The sequence below is a fragment of the Ipomoea nil genome, unplaced genomic scaffold (genome assembly GCF_001879475.1).
Source record: "Ipomoea nil cultivar Tokyo-kokei standard unplaced genomic scaffold, Asagao_1.1 scaffold2921, whole genome shotgun sequence".
Taxonomy (NCBI): Eukaryota; Viridiplantae; Streptophyta; class Magnoliopsida; order Solanales; family Convolvulaceae; genus Ipomoea; species Ipomoea nil.
In genome coordinates, this window is record NW_017619349.1 from 422,868 (window position 1) to 441,530 (window position 18,663).

Genomic DNA, 18,663 nt, shown 5'->3' on the forward strand with positions numbered 1-18,663 from the left:
ATTTTGGGGAGAATTAATTATTAAAATAGTCCCTTGACTATTGCGAAACTACCAATTTAGTTCTCAATTATTTTTTTACCTAATAAAGTCTTCAACTTTATAAAAATTAATCAATATAGTCCTCCGTCCGGAAAAGTGTCAAAAATTGCGTTAAGTCGAGGGTAATAAAGGAATTTGACTTTGATTGGTCCTTTTTTTCCTCTTATTTAGGCAAAATAACCCTAGCTCCGATTGGATCCATTTAACAAAATGGGTTTTTCTCTGATTGCTCCTTCAGGCAATTCTTCTCCTCGCGGATGTTCCAAAGCTCAAAATTCTCTGCTGAATATTCTTTGGATAATTTCAACTATTATATCAGAACCAGAGTATGATGCGAAGAGGGAAGTTAAAGTGTTTGGTATCGACTTGAACGTCGGGTTTCTTGCGCCGCCTGGATCGGGGGCGGAGTCTGATGCTCAGGTGGATGAAGGCGTTAAAAATGGTGGCGCTGCGGCGGATTGCAAAGGCAAAGGAGAAGAAGGGTTCATGGGTTTGCTTATTGAAGCCGCAAGATTGATCTTTGGGGAGTTCAACGATAAGAAATACGGTGGGGCCGTCAGCGCTAGACCAGAACAAGAACCGGAGAAAAACAAGTCGGAATCCTAGAATTTCGACGAAACTAAGATCACGGTGGTCAACTCGGAGAAAAACAACTCCCTTCGTAGCTGTGTCCACCGCACCTCACTCTGATCTCCCAGGACCCCTTCTGGCAGCACACGACGCTGCTGACAAGCTCCTCCTTGCTCTCCGGCGTGAGCAGCTCAAAGAACCTCCTCTACCACTGCTGCCGCCGTCACTCTTCAGGCAGAGAACAAAGCTCTTGACACCAACATCAACTAAACAACCAGAATTAGGGATTTTACATTATTACTAAAAAAAACCTCTAAATTTTGAAGTAAAATACGTGGGCAGCCAAAAAAAAAATTGTGGGCAGCCCGGGCTGCCCGACAAGTGACTTAAAATTCCTTTATTGCCCTTGAGTTTAACAGACGTTATATGCCAAGCCTAGCGAAGGACCATATTAGTTAACTTTACAAAGTTGAGGACTTTATTAGGTAAAAAAAATAATCGATGACTAACTTAGTAATTTCGTAATAGTCAATGGATCATTTTGGTAATTAACTCTTTTGGGGAGGAAAAGGGAAATATCAAGTGAAATCACATTATTACCCCTTGTCTCCAAAGTTCTGAAGTATAATGTTTGATTTTGACAAATTGACCATGGCGAAATCTATTGTGTCACTTCAGTGACTTGACTTACAACTTGAGGACTAATTGGAGTGACATCTGTAATATAATAATTAAATTTAGAGTTAAATTCTATTTTTTTTCTAGATTTATAAGTTATAGTTCACTTTTCATTTTTTATCAAAACATCTCATTTTAGTCCTATTATTATTGTGACATGATCAATTTTGGTCATCTCTAAAAAAAATCGTTAAAATTTTGTTAAATACAAAAACATTTCTATCTTCAATTATGAATTTTTTCAAAAAATCAAACATAAAAAATATAACGGGTCAACACACTTTGTATTAAAAAGATCGAGATGTCCTTCTATTTAACAAAATCTCAACGATTTTGTTGATAGAAAACCAAAATTGATAATGTCACGATAATACTAGGACCAAAAGCGGATGTTCTGATAAGAAAGAATTAAAAGTGAAGTGTCACCTATAAATCCATGATAAAAATAGAATTAACTCTTAAATTTATTACTTCTTCAATTCAATGATTAAAAGTTTAAAAAAAAAAATGAAACAGAAAATATGAAATAGAACAAAAATTTTCAGAAATTTAATGCGAGTGGGTAAAGCATTTATTCTGGGCATCTGGCTTTTGCAGTTATTAAGAGGTTGTCTGCTAACAAAATTTATTGTTGGTGGGTAATGGTTTCCCGCTTTGAAAACTTTAGGGAGCAGTTAATAAAATTGGTTCCTTGAACAAAATTATTATACAGAGCAAATAGATTTTTTTTTTTTGTTTGGCAAATAGATTTCTTAGGATCCCATGAAAACACATCTTAGGAGAAAACTAAGGTTTAAGAGTGTGTTTAGTTCGCACATGAGAATCAAATACTTAGTAATGATAATGGATTTTGGTGAAAGTATTTTGCATGTTTGGTAATATGGTGGAATTGGAATGATTACCAATATTGATGTTTGGTTATGTATAATCTTATAATGGAGATAAAGGTTTTAAAAATACAAAAAACAAAAAAAAAAAAAAACAAAAACAAAAAATTAAGACAATTGATCCTAATATAATGACATTCAAAGCACAAATATGAACAAAAAAATCAAAACAAAAATCTAAAAGTATACATCCAAACTTAAAAATTAGATTACCAATGAGATGGAATGATATACGTTTTTAATTAGGGAATGAAGTTTTTACTTGAAGGAGTAATCAAATTACATAGTTGTGTTTTAAAAAGTTGTCAATCAAACGCTAACGATGATTTTGATTCACATTTCTAATGTGAAAACTCATGAACTAAACACACTTTAAGAAGTAATCTCAACGTTACATTCGTAAAAATCGGATGAATCATATCAATTTTTTTTTTTAAAAAAATGTAATAGCATTTTTGTAATTATCATTCCCTTTACTTTTCAATTTTTAACTTAGAACACTATACTGTGAACTTTGTAACAACTAAATGTGCATTCCTGAATAACTTATAAAAAATATCAATGGAAAAACTAAATTTTAAATCTAAATCGTAAATGTTAAACCCTAAGCAGTAAAAGTGAACCCATAAACCAAATAAAATCAAAAAGCTTAGTCATAAACTTTACCGTCCAAACCCTAAGCTCACATTTTTGTTTTCTTTTTCATTTTTATTAATAAAATCTATTTTTTTATTTGTGGGTATGTACATATAAATTTTCCAAATTAAATAGAACAGCGGGGCAATTGGCTAACACCACCGAAGTAGTTGTTGATGTGAAGCATTAAAGACGACCCATAAAAGATCTGGTCCAGAAACTCAGAACCTCACCTTACAAGAGTTTTTTTTCTTTAAAAAAAATTAAAAAAATTCAAAGAATAATATTTTGATTTTTGGAATTTTTTAAAAATTGAGTTACTTTTAAAGTTAAAAAAATTTGCTTTTATTTTAAAATTATTTAGTTATAGACAAATAGCAATGGAAGTCTCAGCCCAATGTATTCAAAGATATGGAGAGTGAATACACAAAAGTCGTATGTTTAATCCTGAGTGATTATATTTTTTTTTAATTCAATTTTAAATTCTTGTTGTTTAATTTGTAATATATTTCTAAAACTTGTGTGGAATTGTTTTGTGTAAAATATGTAATACTTTTTAGTAAAAGTGTGATAGGAAATGCAAAAAGAGAGACTGAGATACTCTTTCTCGGAGTAGTTGTTATAATTATTTGGACTTAGTATTATTAATTGTTAATAATAATAATTTTAATGTTTATGATTATTTAGATTAGAAAATACAATAGCATCAATTTTTATGATTGTTGTTAGTGTTTAGACGTATTCTCGTGTGAATTATATTGTTGAATGGTTCCAATCGCATCCCAAGAAGTAATAGATAGGAGCAACAAAGAGAAAGACGAGAGAAAAAGAAAGAAGAAGAAGCAAGTTAAGTCAGAAACTTCAAACCCCACTTTCATTAGACAACTTCAAATATATATATATATATATATATATATATATATTGTACTTTATTTTTTGTATAAGCCACGAATGGTAATTCAAGTTTCCAGGCCAGGGTATAATAAAATTGCGGTGAACGTGGATCGAACACGTGACCTTCAGATCTTCAGTCTGACGCTCTCCCAACTGAGCTATCCCAGCTTTTAAAACGACATTCATTCTAGAACTAATATGCATAAGACTGCTTACAAAATCGCTTTACCACATTTGTACAGATGGAATGTGATGGGAGGAATTTAAAATTTGATAATAAATGGGTTGGGTTGATATATTAATTTTGGACTTGATTTGGATTCAATAATCAATTAATTATGTTAATTAAATTAATGTTTAATTCGATTTCGACCAATTAATTATACGTTGAGGGCATACAGGGACAAATTATTGTTTGGATCACAGTCCACATAGTTGTGTAAGAATACAAGACACATTTTTAATATACTGAATGTACATTATTTTGATAGTATATAAAATAATGTATTTTACGCACATAACTACTGTGCTTTTTATTTATGGTTCAAACAGCGGTGTGGACTGTGGACCATGGTCCATGGCATAATGATTGGAACCGGCAAATTATACCATGGATCAGGGTCTACCTTGCATTGTAGACCCTAGTCCAAAAATAACCATCAAATTCTGTATCTGTATCTACAGTTGACACATTCTGTACTTGCAGTTTTTCTGTACCTATAGCTATCATATTATGTGTCAGCAATTATCAAGTCAGATTCTGTATCTATAGTTGACACATTTTATACCTACAGTTGATAGTTTCTGTACCTATAGCTATCATATTATGTGTTAGCAATTATCAAGTTATTTATTTACATGTATAGAAACGGTTAACTGTAAATACAGAATATGCTAACTGAATATACATAATTTTTGTATCAGGGTTCATAATGCAATATGAACCAACATTCATGGTATAACAATTGCTCAGTACCTCACCTTACGTGAATTTTTTTTTTCTTAAATAAATATTTTCAAAGAATAATATTTTGATTTTTGGTAATTTTTTTAAAAACGTCAGAAATTAGTTTTTATGGTTTCCGTCCGGAACCAATCTTTGGTTCCCGACGAAAACCATTGATATGGGTTTGTCTGAAGATGGAGCAGGCTGTGGTGGAAAATGACTTCTCCCAAAAAAGAGAAGTCATTTTTCAAAAAATTAGCTTTATTTTTTATCGACTAGAAATCAATTTCCATTGATTTTAGTATTTTCCCTATTGTCAAACACGGGAAACCCAAAAATTATTTTCATAAATCATTTTTCAACTTTTCAAACATACTCTTAATTGATCATCGGGGTTCGAATTGAAAAAAAGAATAAAATACATTAATTGTTGAATTTAAACTATTTTAAAAATAAAAAATCGAATTAAAAAAAGAAAAGTTTAACAAGCAGATCAAACTGGATCCAAAACCGTGAACAGACAATTCAAAATCAGAACCCAATCGTGGTCATATCTACTTATATGTGAAAATCATAATAAATACGATAAATAACATACACTATTTGCAAATATTATAATTCTAATTTGAAGTTAATGCTAGTAGTTGTTCCGATTTTAAACCGCCGATTCACGATTCAGGATCCAGTTTTTCTGATTCGCAATTTTAATAAATCAAAACCCAAATATTGGGTTCCAGTTTTGAACCATAACCAAAACCTTTCAATTCGGTTGCTACAATGTCCAGTTCGAGCCGAATCGAACCGTAATCATCCTTACATATAAGTATATAACTATATAAGTAATAATTTATTGGAGAAAAAAAAATGAATGAAATATTTATTTTAAGGGTAAAAATGTCCGTTTAATATATCAGGAGGAAGACCATCACTTTTAGAATAATTGAGGGGCTAATATGAATACATAAATAACTCAGGAAAAAAATGTTATTTTCTCTTTTGTTTTTAACCAAAAAAAATAAAAATAATAAACTCAATGCAAATAAACCTTAATCAAATCATAGGTTTACATATTGATTCTCGTTCCTTCCCATAATGAAAAATTCTATAATGTTTACCTAACGGTGTTATAATGTATTAAAAATATACTTTTTATTTATGATTCACACAACGGTATAAATTATGGTCTATGTAATAATGATTGATGCTTTCAGTTCTCTTTTTAGGGTTTAAATATTCAGTTGGTACCACATGAGCATTGCCTGTTTGTTCACATGCAAATTAAAAGGCATGGTTCCATTGTTAAGTTCCTCTCTTTTGTACTCAACAAGAGTCCATTTTGTTTAAGGTTTCTTGCAGGCTATGCATCTAACTTAAAGCTACAAAATGCTTATACCCCCACGCTGACTGTCCACTTTGGGCATAATCCCCACACTACCGCCATCGAGGTTCGAACTTTGATCTCTTCTCCCAAATACTGCCTACTGAACCATTGTGCTAAGTTCGTGCAAGCTGCTAGTCGTTTTTCTCATTTGTCTTCTAAATGGTTCCTACTAAACAAGAATTTTAGTAGCAATTAGCAAACAGATTATCATCAGCACAAGGTGGTCTGTGGCTTAAGGAACAATTTGCAGCAAAACATACAGCCAAGAAACGAATGATTACAGAAAGCTATACGAGAAAACGACCACTCAACAAAAGCCTTCTCTGGTTCAGAGAAACTACGAAAGCAAAAGAGAATATAAGGAGAGACAGCAGTTCCTATTTCCTTTTCAAGCACATCCAGTTACCCCCACCAATCACTTCTCGTTTGAAATTAAGCAACATGTGGGCTACCTTTTTTCTCTTTCGATCATTTTCTTATCCTTCAAGTGATCGAGAAGTTAAAGGTGTGGCAATGGCGGTGGGTGCTGGTTTCGTGAAGTATTTTTCAAAGGCTAACCTTTTTCTCTTGCTTTATCCATACTCCAACCTGGATTCTCAGGGGTCATGCAGTAATATTTTCTGGGCAGTGTCCTCACAGATGCTTCGTTTCTGTTCATTTGATATACAACATAACATCATTTTAATCAGAAAACTAATAATAAGATCCGATTGAAGAAGAAAACGGGAAAGAAATACCATAATGCCTTTTGGTCTAGTTACAGCATGGAACAAACGCAGGAGAAGCATGTCCGAGGGTCAGATCAATCCTTGTATGCATGTTTCTGCTTTCGCTTCATTATATTCATCTTTACAATTTTTACAATGCCATTGTTTCCTTCCAGGGGTATATAAACCTGCAGAAGATTGGCAAATTGAAGACCTGAATCCCCCTGCAAAAAGGCACCACCGATCATCAGTTTATACATTCAAAGAAATGGAGGAGGCAACAAATTCTTTCAGCGATGAAAATCTGCTTGGTAAAGGAGGATTTGGTCGAGTTTACAAGGGAACACTCCGATCTGGAGAAGTATGTTATCACTCACCATTCTGTGTGTGTGTGTGTGTGTGTGTGTGTGTGGATACATATATAAACAAGATTTTGAATTTTTGATAGACAGTTAATAATAACATAGTTTTCTTGGAACCCAAAGATTGTAGCAATCAAGAAGATGGATCTACGACGCCCATTCAAAGAAGTGGAAGGGGAGAGAGAGTTTCGCGTGGAAGTAGATATCTTAAGTAGACTGGACCACCCGAATCTGGTTTCTTTAATAGGCTATTGTGCAGATGGGAAACATAGATTTCTCGTGTATGAATACATGCAAAACGGAAACCTTCAAGACCACTTAAATGGTTGGTTTTTGGCTCAAGTTTTGTTCACCAGCTAAAGTCTCTGTATTTAACTCTTAGAACTGGACTGCAGGAATAGGAGAAGGGAAGAAGATGGACTGGCCTTCGAGACTAAAGGTGGCTCTCGGGGCAGCAAGAGGACTCGCATATCTCCATTCGAATTCTGCTGTTGGGATGCCGATTCTTCACAGGGACTTCAAATCTACCAACATACTTCTAAACACCAACTATGAAGCTAAGGTAAACGATGAAATGGTGTTGTTTTAATTGTTTTAATTGAAGCATGTGCTCCATCCACGCCCCCTCACGTGTGCTCTGATACCAAATTGAAGCATGTGCTCCATTTCAACTAAAAGCCTAAGCTGATAGTTGGATTGCACATTAATGGTTATATGCAGTTTTTACATAGTACTCCTATTATCATCACTGCTATCTTTGCAGATATCCGATTTTGGGCTAGCTAAGATGATGCCAGAAGGGCAGGAAATTTGTGTGACAGCAAGAGTTTTTGGCACTTTCGGCTACTTTGATCCCGAGTATACATTGGTATGACTAAACATTCCAAGAAAACACCCTTTCTTTTCCACTTCCTTATGAACTTAATGTCATTATACCTACAATCTCGCAAGATTTTGCTTCCTAACACACACCAAACAGACAGGAAAACTCACTTTACAAAGTGATGTTTATGCTTTTGGTGTTGTTCTACTTGAGCTATTGACGGGACGAAGGGCAGTAGACCTCAATCTTGGTCCAAACGATCAGAATTTGGTACTACAGGTAACCTTTATCACCCTTCTAATAGGCTCTACAACACTAAGAATCGGTTTTTCAAGAACCAAGTGAAAAAACGGATGATTTGGATTGAAACAGGTGAGGCACATTTTGAATGACAAGAAGAAACTACGTAAAGTGATTGACCCCGAGATGAGCAAGAGTTCATACACAATGGAGTCTGTCACCGTGTTTGCAAACCTAGCATCACGATGTACCCGAATCAATAGTAGTGAAAGGCCATCAATGGTAGAATGTGTAGAAGAACTCCAACAGATTCTATATACAAATACGAGAGGAATCAGATGGACTATGCATGGTTTCAGAATGATTTGAGGAATCGTAACATCAAAATTTATTTGTTCATGATCCGAGATCCCAAGTCACAAAGTTTATAACTTGGCAATAGAATAAACTACCCTATGCATCAACTAGAATACCATGACTTTTCATGATAACTTAAAAATACTTAGAATATATGTGTAAAGAAAAAGTATTTTAAGGTCACAAATGAATTACCTTATTCTCAAGTAGTGTTGATTTTCTATCCTAATGTAATTGTAGATACAAAACATCCTTGTAGATATCATCATTTCTTACATTTTCAGAATAATAGTCGAAGAAACACTTTATTGTTTGATTCATCTTCTTTACTTTCCCAAATCAATTAATTTGATGGTTTTAAAAGATAAAACCACAAACACATATAGCATTTACTGAAGAATGGAAGAACATACCGTAGGACTTTATCCTCTGGTTTGTAGGGCAAGGTCTTAGAACAAGCCCCAAACTTGTCCCATTCCCCTTCATAATGTACAATGGCCCCAACTTGTCAAATACCCATTCCCCATTTGTATAGTCACATACACTTTCATCATCTTTATCTGCACAAGTAAGATCCAAGAGTTAAAATTATGGAATCTTGGAAAAATGAAATTTTTTTCAAATGGTAAAACAATTGTGTACCTTTTGGAGGGCTTAGGGAATGCAGGGGAGATGGAAATGTGGAATTGATGATAAAGGGGTGGTAGAAATACAAGAAAATGAAGACTAAGAGCATCTTCAACCCATCTATCTCCAAAACACTAAATTTTTTCAACAAATGTTACATCAGAAGGAATATTCTCACACCAAATTTTATTTATCTTCAACCTATTTACACCAAAACACCAAACTTTTACACTAAAATAATTTAATTTTTCAATTATTAGTTCGAATTTAGTTAGTTTAATATAATTTAGTTACAACTTAATTAGTTTAATATAAAATATAATTTATAATGTAAATAATAATTTTAATTAACATTAATTTTTTTATAACATTAATTATTTTAAAAAATCAAATTTAACAATATTTTTGAAAATTTAATTTATTCCACAATAATAATACAACATACAACATCTAATACATTTTATTATGTTCTAATTATGTTTAATGTATTTGAGATTTTAATTAATATACATTCAATATTAGTCTTGTTTCGATCGTCTCAATGAGATCTTTCAAATGCTATAATTTATATTTAATAATACAAACTTTAATATAAGTATTTAACAAAACAAAAAATTACATATAAAATAAATAAATGATATATTTATAATTAGAAAAAGAAAGAAGGGCAAAAGAATCAATTTTCTCTCCCTTCTCCATTTGCCGTGAATGAACAGTGTCACGCCAAATATGACGTTCATTAACGCCAAAAAGAATGGCGTTATAGCGATATGGCGCTCCATCTTGGAGTGGCAAAAGTTGCTACTTTGCTGATTTGGCGTTGGAATATGGCGTTATGCCTCCCACATTGGAGATGCTCTAAAGGAAGTAATGCACACAATGGCCAAGGGAATGAGTTATTTTGCAAAAGGAAGTAATGCACACAATGGCCAAGGAAAATTCCAAAATGGTTTTTGTAAGACTATAAAATGCACTATTTTTTAGAAATAGATATATTCCATCCAGGGGCGAAGCTAGAAATTTCATCTAGTGGGACGAAAGATTAAAATAAATGGAATATTTTGGAAAAACAATTAATCAAGTAAGGAAATTCAATCTTTTGACCTCTATTACAACTCAACTGAACATAAACCACAGAGGCTAGACCTTTCACCTCTATGACCAGACATACTATTATTTATACTTAACCATCTAAGCACTTCATCTTTAAGTAATATATATCTATATTATTTAGTTATATCTAAACAGTTAGTACATAACTACATATATACAAGGGTCCCTAATATATAAGGGGTGACGTGGGGTGGGGAAGGGGGGTAGCTGCCCCCACTGCCCCCATACTGGCTCCGCCCATAATTCCATCATTTAATAGTGCATTTTATAGTCTTAGAATTTAGAAAAACTATTTTGGAATTTTCTTTTACAATAATAAATTGAATAAAGGAGTTCCAAGATATGTCATAGGGATTGTAAGAGGACGTAAATTACGGATATGCCTCAATAAAATTGTATCCAAAATATCATATATGTTTAAACCTTAAACTAACTCAAGAATTGTGAGATGAAGTAAATCACAGAATGCGTCCCAGAGAGGCATGACCTGAGTTCTTGTTTTTTGTCATAAAATTGAGATCATATCTTCTCATTGAGAATTTAAACTTTAAATATTTACTGAGTCACTACACTACCAGCTTGAGGGCTTGCAAAGTATCATATGAAATTAGGAAGCATTGAGTCAATATATTAATAGAAATATATGAAAAAAAAAAAAAACAAGAATATAATTTGATTGGAAAATCAGATTTACAAATTACAACTGTGCCTGCTATGCAGCACGCCAGCACTGCATCCAGTCAGCTGCAAAAACTTTACCAGATTTTGAAAAGACCGGACGAATAGTTTCTCAGTAGTACAAAAAAGTTTTATGCAGATAATCTGTGCCACGTGTCAGTAATATGCGCTTGAATTGCGTGGACCCTGAGTATATAGAAAACGAAAAATAACAAGTGTCCGGTATGAATAAAATCTTTGCCAATCATGTTATTTTTATCACTTATTACTCACCTTATAATATAATAATTGTTATAAATATATCATTATGCGAACATTATTATAGATTATATAACAGTTGTAACGGTTATTGTATTTATGTCTCTATTATATTCTCCGTTACGTTTGTATTCTATATATAGAGATGTTGTGATTGTATGATAACATACTGATGAATAAATAAGAGATTTTTCATTTTCTCCCTTATCTCTCTATTATGTTTTTCATTTTAACACATTTTCTTGCTTATCTCTCTATTCTGTTTTTCCTTTTCACAATAATATAATTTTTATTCATTAATTATTGAGAATCGATTGACCCAATTTAGTGTTAAAATTTAAAAATTAATTATTAATCAAATATAAAAAGAATCAATGAATCAATCAAATATTATCTAAAATTGTAAACAAAAATATAACATTAGACCATATGCATCTCAATAATAAGATGGGATTGTAGTCTTACATGGCTTTGCCACATAATTTTTTTTATATATAAAAAATTGAATATTCATTTGGCATGAAAGATTTACAAATTAAGTATACTATACCCAACCAAATGTATGGCCTCACCTTGTTTTAATTAAACCAAACTGAAACCATTCGATTTATAAGATATAAAATCGATTGGTTTTAATAATAAACCAAAATTTAACTGTTCAGTTCTCTTTCGGCTCGACTTAGCTTGGCTCATATTACCCGAACCAAAATGGCCACCCTCAATTTTGACAATCAAATAAAAGTTATGATATGTGACAATTTTTTTTAAAAATATGATTAAATATGACAATAATAAAATAGTTAAGGACTAAAAGTAAAATTTGGTCAATTGTTATAACTCATGAGTCCTGACAAGATTTTTTTTTTTTTTTTTTGACACTCATAATTCTTTACAATAATATATATTTTATGCCCGCATGGGCAGCTCAACTGGTTATAGAGGTGCAAAAGTTAAAAAGAATAACTAAGGATCGAGTTTCACCAGCCACAGTGTAGGAACAACCTCTCAAAGTGAGGGGCTCCTTGTGCCCTTAGAGTAATATTTATACTAAATTACTTTAATAGTGATTATGTGTTAGTTTTTGATAAGCAAGTTGGTACATATTTCAATAGTAATATAAACAATTGTGTTATTCACCAAAAAAATAAAATAAACAATTGTGTTAAATGGAGAGATACTTAACTTACCCAATTACCATTTCTAGCCCGTAGGTCAGGAGTGATATTTTTGGCAAATTTTACTGTGGACCAAGTTCTAATGTTCTATATAGCAGCGTAAATTATGAAGTAAGTATCATTCTAATTACACTTAAGTTTCTTTTGATAATATTATTTTATTTTTAGTTTTATTTTTCACACAACCATACATACTAGTTTCATTATAGCAATATCAAAATATCTTCTTTTTTTTTTTTGAAAACACAAAAATATCATTTTAATTCCACTACAATTTATTTGACAATATGCATTATTGCATGAACACTATTTTTAGTTTCATCTACCCCACACTATAATTTAATTATAGTAATGCTAAAGTATAATTTTAATTACACTTCAAGTTCACTTGACAATATATGTTATTGTATGAATTCTGAATTTTAGTTTTATTTTTTCACACACATTAGTTTCACTATAGCAAGATTAAAATATTATTTTAATTATACTATAATTTCTACTGATTCTATTACAATGTAATATCTGAGGTTCAAATTCACAACCTCTCATATGGGAGTCCAACCCGGGTGCCATTAGACCACAAGATCTTAGCTACTATAGTATCATTTTAATTCAACTATAGTTTCATTTGACGACCGTGATCTACACAACGTTGTGTGGATCTTAGTCGACTGTATAACAATTGGATATTTTTAATTAATTTGTACATAAATTATAGATTATAGAGTCAAATAGACCCATAAACATTATACGAAAGAACGATTAGGCTTCCAAACTAAAAAAAAAATAATAATAATTAAACACTTCAACTTATTAAAATCATTCATAATTATCAGTAATCGTCAAGTTACCAATCAAATTTCGATGATACACCTCCTTCCTTTAAGCTACTGTTAATTGTGACACACCTCCTTCCTTTAGAAAAAATGCGACCACTGGTTGCATTCTCCAATCGACGAAGAAGGCTATCAGACTGATTGCCTGTCAACTTCTCCGATCGATCTGGTCACCTTTTTCATTGACAATGGTGATCGACAACCGTTCGTTAATCGTCGGCTATTTAGTTGCTAGAACTTAATGACCGGTTATTCTAAGTGAATAATTTAGTATTGGGTCCAAATGTACCAAAATAACACGTTAGAGAGTTTAATTATTCTTTTTAAAATTTAGAGATTTAATCATATTTATTCTTGTAATGTTTAGGAGTTTATTTCAAACATTTTAACCGTGTAAAGATAAAAGAAATATGACAGTAGAAATTGATAAAGGCCCGTCAGTAGATGTCTACGCACGCATTGGTATTACAGCTCACTCCGATTTGTCATGCAAAACTGCAATGGCAATGGACGCCAGCGATTGTTCATTTTGTACAGATTTTGACGTTTCACAAATGGAATTGAGAATGCAAAAAAGAATAAAGGAATCTTGAAAATCTGCTGTCGTAAATTTTGTTTGACTCTCAAATTGTTTGTTGCAGGACTCTTTTTTTGTCTTTCACAAGAAATGCCTAGAAGAACTAAAAGAGAAGCCAGTTGGCCGTCATTTTCATTCACTAAACGGGGAAAAATTACTCCGTTTTCAGAGCAATTATGGTGTTTAATGGAGGAGTAAAGAGAATGTTAAAGGAGAAGAAGAGATGCTTTGTTAGTTAGCTTTATCTTTTTCGTGAGCCAAGAGAAAGAGGAAAAGTTTCGTTGATGTCTGCAAACCCAAAGCGTCAAAAATTGAATTTTAAATTTGTAGTGAGAGAAGTTATAAGAGATTCTCTTCTTCCAGTGTACTACTTTGCTCGCTTTCTCCATTCTCACTCCTAGTTTTTGTTTAGCTTTTCTCCACCCCCACCCCACATTGTCTCTCCCCGTCAATGCCACCTTCCTAGTCCACATTTGCTTTTCTTCACGTTTTCTGGGTTTTCTTCAATGAGGGTTTTAAGAATTCTATAACCTCCTGCGATCTTCGTTTCCTGGCATTTCTGGGTTTTATATGATTTGTTCTTTTATTGCATTTTTCTAGCTTCTTGGACCTGCGCTGTTATTATAGCTGGTTTTGTTTAGGGATTGAGATTTTTCCAGGGTGGAGAGGGTATAGGGATTTTTGGGTTTTAGAGAAGTTTCTGAACCGGGAGAAGCTAAGGACATGGCAGGGGGAGGAGGTGCGGCGGCGCCGCCTAAACAGGACGAACAGCCACACCCTGTCAAAGATCAGCTGCCCAATGTTTCTTACTGCATTACCAGCCCCCCTCCCTGGCGTAAGCCCCCAATATCTCTGTTTTGCAGAAAATGTTTTTTCTTCTTTTTAATGGAGTAATAAATTTTGTCTTCTGTTATGTATGTCATTTCTTTGTGAATTTTCAACTTGCATTAAATAATGGTTTCTTGGTTATGGGGTACATTTTGGTAGAAAAGCTGATGTTTCCTATTTGTGTTCCTTTCATGTAATGGGTTTTTGCTAATGCCATGAGTTTTGAAAGCTCAACAAATTATCTAGGGTACTTTCATGGGGTTTTCTGCCTTTGTATCTTAGGCTTTGAACATTTTATGGATGAATATTTTAATTGTGGTTGCAGCTGAGGCCATATTGCTTGGGTTTCAGCACTACATTGTTATGCTTGGCACAACAGTACTCATCCCCACCACTCTGGTTCCTCAAATGGGAGGAGGAAAGGTGAGGTTTGGATTTTAAAAGAACATTATTGTTGTAATGGTTGAGAGGATGGGTTTCCCTATTATTCTGGTGTTTCGTCTACCTGATTGGGAATTGATTGTCGTTCTAATCAGGAAGAAAAGGCAAAGATGATTCAGACACTGCTTTTTGTTGCTGGTTTGAACACACTGACTCAGTCTCTGTTTGGCACTCGGTTGCCTGCTGTGATTGGCGGCTCTTATACTTTTGTGCCTACAACACTTTCAATAGTCTTGGCTGGTCGATATAATGGGATCATGGATCCTCAAGAGGTCAGGTGACTGGAATCCATTAGTGTTGTTGATTGAAAAGTGGCCTTTTAGTAGATTTAATGATCTTATCTTTTCTTTCCCTGTCGCTTGAGCAGAAGTTTGAGAGGATAATGCGTGCGATTCAGGGAGCACTTATTGTGGCTTCAACTCTTCAAATTATTCTCGGTTTTAGTGGTCTTTGGCGAAATGTGACTAGGTGGGTTAATCCTTGTTAGGACCATAACTTTATATTTAGATGCCAATGATTGGGTAATATCAAGAAAAGAAAAGAGAAGGAAAAGTTTTCTCAACTTCAATTCGTCATAATGATCTGAATTGTTGTCTTGACCTTTTTCATGTCATTTTATCTTGTGTAATAGCTCACTGGTCATTATTTTGACTTTCAGGTTCATAAGTCCACTTTCTGCTGTTCCATTGGTAGCTTTATCAGGGTTTGGGCTGTATGAATTTGGTTTTCCTCTGGTATGTTCTTACAAGTGTCATTTGGGAGTTTATAAAAGCAAAAAGAGTGATTGCATAATTGCAATCATAAACTTATTATTGATTGTCAGTTTCTTACTTTCAACTTTTACTTGTAGGTTGCAAAGTGTGTGGAAATTGGACTGCCGCAACTCATCTTTCTTGTAATCTTTTCACAGGTATCTTTTAAGACTTGATGTTGCACTAAACCTCTATGAAGCGCATTCTAAACATACCCAATGTGTGTGTGTGTGTGTTTGTAATTTTTATTTTTTACTTTGTGCAGTACATACCCCACCTGATGAAAGGAGACCGGCATGTCTTTGACCGTTTTGCTGTCCTATTCTCTGTTGCCATTGTGTGGATTTACGCTCATCTTCTCACAGTCGGAGGAGCATACAAGAATGCACCAATTAAGACCCAACTGAGCTGCAGAACAGATCGTGCTGGAATTATCAGTGGTGCTCCTTGGTAAGACATCGGGAAATAGGTTCAACATGATGAAGGGAAATAGGTTCACGTCTTCACTATTGTGAACTTTCTTGTTGGGCGGAGGCCAGTGAAGGGCCAAGTTCAGCACCCTGCCTCTCGAAAATGTGATGGCAGTCTATAAGGAAATAAAGTTTGCTACTAGCTAAGACATCGGGAAATAGGTTCAACATGATGAAGGGAAATAGGTTCACGTTTTCACTATTGTGAACTTTCTTGTTGGGCGGAGGCCAGTGAAGGGTCAAGTTCAGCACCCCGTCTCTCGAAAATGTGATGATGGTCTATAAGAAAATAAAGTTTGCTACTAGCTATAGCTTCCTGCCTCTCGAAAATGTGATGGTGGTCTATAAGGAAATAAAATTCGCTACTAGCTATAGCTTCTGGCGTAGTGGTAAACGCTTGATCTGACATTTCTGCAGGATACGGGTTCCATATCCATTTCAATGGGGAGCTCCCACATTTGATGCTGGAGAAGCATTTGCAATGATGGCAGCCTCGTTTGTTGCTTTGGTTGAGGTGTGCTTTAGAGAATCCCGATTCTATCTCTCTTCTGCTTTACACATTTTTTTTTAGCTCGATATATACTATGCAGAAGATGCGAGTTTTATGACCTTTATTTACTCTGTCGACAGTCCACTGGCGCTTTCATTGCCGTCTCCAGGTATGCTAGCGCAACCCCAATACCACCTTCTGTTCTTAGCCGTGGTGTTGGCTGGCAGGTAAACCCTAACACTCACACAATAATGTTCGACACAAAATTAAGAAGAGTTTATATTCAACTATCCACCTTGTAGCTTAATTGTGGTTAATGTATTTATCATATTCTTTGTAATTTCCTAGCTTTTGAGCACTGAACAATTATTTCAATTTGTTCCAGGGTGTAGGCATACTGTTTTCGGGATTATTTGGGACAGGGAACGGGTCATCTGTCTCTGTGTAAGATTTCTATATTCCTTTTCGAAAAGAAGGTTTATTCTATTTAGTGAAACCAAAGGGAAGTTGCTCGCTCTTTCTATAGGGAAAATGCTGGTCTGCTAGCATTGACTCGTGTTGGAAGCCGGAGAGTTGTGCAAATATCGGCTGGTTTCATGATATTCTTCTCGATACTCGGTGAGTGCTGAATCGGATTAACAACTTCTCTTTACTCCTGCAAAAATTACTAAAATCGTTCTCTCTTTAGCAACACGCTTATTGGTTGCCTCTATTGCACTCGATCTTGCCTGTCCAGGAAAATTCGGAGCTGTCTTTGCATCGATTCCAGCACCCATCATTGCTGCATTGTATTGCCTGTTCTTCGCTTATGTCGGTATGTATCTAAACACGATTTTTTACACCCTTCGTGAGCCTTGACCGCTTAACAAAATAAGGGTAACACATGCTTCTTGCAGGTTCAGCAGGCCTCAGCTTCCTCCAATTCTGCAATTTGAACAGCTTTAGGACTAAATTCATTCTTGGATTCTCGGTTTTCATGGGTTTATCCATACCGCAATACTTCAATGAGTACACTGCAATAAACGGGTTTGGTCCTGTACACACAAAAGCGAGATGGGTAAGCACCCCAACACCCTGTTACAGTGCAGTATCTGTTCATAACTACTTTCTCAACCTACTGAAGCACAAAGAGTCAATACTGTCTCCACTAGGCTCGAATCACAACCTCTCATATGGGAGAGCAACCTGGTGCCACTCGACCACAAGGTCATTGGCAGACCGACTTGGCTATTAAACCTCCAGCATGTGTATGTCTTCCTAGAAACAGTTAAAAACCGAATCTTTACATGTATGTATATTTCTGATCTTTTTTCCAGTTCAATGATATGATCAATGTGCCTCTCTCTTCGGAACCATTCATTGCGGGGGTGTTGGCGCTGTTCTTGGATGCCTCGCTGCATAAGAAAGATAGTGCCACTAGGAAGGACCGAGGCATGAACTGGTGGGATAAGTTCAGGTCATTCAAAACCGACACGAGGAGCGAAGAGTTCTACTCTTTGCCCTTCAATCTCAACAAGTTTTTCCCATCAGTGTAAGGACTAGTAGTTTGGCAGAGTAATAGTGGTATCTCAGTATATCTCCAGAGGCACATTCGCACATCTGTGCAACAATCATTGATTTTTCTTGTTTCTTATGAATTATTCATCGCTTGCTAATTGCATATATATATTTTCTGCTATGCTTTATGTTCTCTTCTCCCTTTGTCATGATATTGTTATCATAAATGGATGATTTGCTAATGTTGATCCTTCTTTTGAGCTAATGTTTTCTAAATGCTTCATCATATATACACATTGTCTAAATGGGAATGGAAGGAATCCTTGAAAGGGTCACTTGGTTTGTGGATAATGGCTTGGGGTTCTGGTCATTTTAGTTTCGTGTGCGTGCGCACACACATA

At 34.3% G+C, this 18,663-nt stretch overlaps 2 protein-coding genes and 1 non-coding gene across 5 annotated transcripts; 2 read left to right on the top strand and 1 right to left on the bottom strand.

Annotated features, from left to right (window-relative positions):
- Nucleotides 1–3,799: 3,799 nt before the first annotated feature.
- On the bottom strand, nucleotides 3,800–3,872 carry TRNAF-GAA. Its single transcript has one exon. It is a non-coding gene; the product is annotated as a tRNA-Phe (tRNA).
- A 2,343-nt stretch (nucleotides 3,873–6,215) lies between these two features.
- Nucleotides 6,216–8,560, top strand: LOC109160941 (serine/threonine-protein kinase CDL1-like). 3 transcript variants are annotated; one of them, XM_019309199.1, is made up of 8 exons: nucleotides 6,216–6,550; nucleotides 6,721–6,842; nucleotides 6,915–7,099; nucleotides 7,224–7,425; nucleotides 7,496–7,662; nucleotides 7,864–7,968; nucleotides 8,080–8,202; nucleotides 8,296–8,560. In XM_019309199.1, exons 2-8 carry the CDS (start codon nucleotides 6,773–6,775, stop codon nucleotides 8,530–8,532), a joined length of 1,089 nt encoding a protein of 362 aa, XP_019164744.1. In that variant the 5' UTR covers nucleotides 6,216–6,550; nucleotides 6,721–6,772; the 3' UTR covers nucleotides 8,533–8,560. The 3 variants fall into 3 exon arrangements, with proteins under 3 accessions (XP_019164744.1, XP_019164743.1, XP_019164745.1); XM_019309198.1 differs by lacking the exon at nucleotides 6,216–6,550 and having other exon boundaries at nucleotides 6,558–6,842; XM_019309200.1 differs by lacking the exon at nucleotides 6,216–6,550 and having other exon boundaries at nucleotides 6,558–6,827.
- A 5,378-nt stretch (nucleotides 8,561–13,938) lies between these two features.
- Nucleotides 13,939–18,466, top strand: LOC109160940 (nucleobase-ascorbate transporter 7-like). Its single transcript, XM_019309197.1, has 14 exons — nucleotides 13,939–14,619; nucleotides 14,938–15,035; nucleotides 15,149–15,325; nucleotides 15,421–15,521; nucleotides 15,712–15,787; nucleotides 15,904–15,963; nucleotides 16,071–16,255; nucleotides 16,693–16,789; nucleotides 16,906–16,992; nucleotides 17,151–17,209; nucleotides 17,292–17,383; nucleotides 17,502–17,579; nucleotides 17,662–17,822; nucleotides 18,082–18,466. The coding sequence occupies exons 1-14, from the start codon at nucleotides 14,508–14,510 to the stop codon at nucleotides 18,298–18,300; spliced, it is 1,602 nt and encodes a 533-aa protein (XP_019164742.1). The 5' UTR covers nucleotides 13,939–14,507; the 3' UTR covers nucleotides 18,301–18,466.
- The last annotated feature ends 197 nt before the right edge of the window (nucleotides 18,467–18,663 follow it).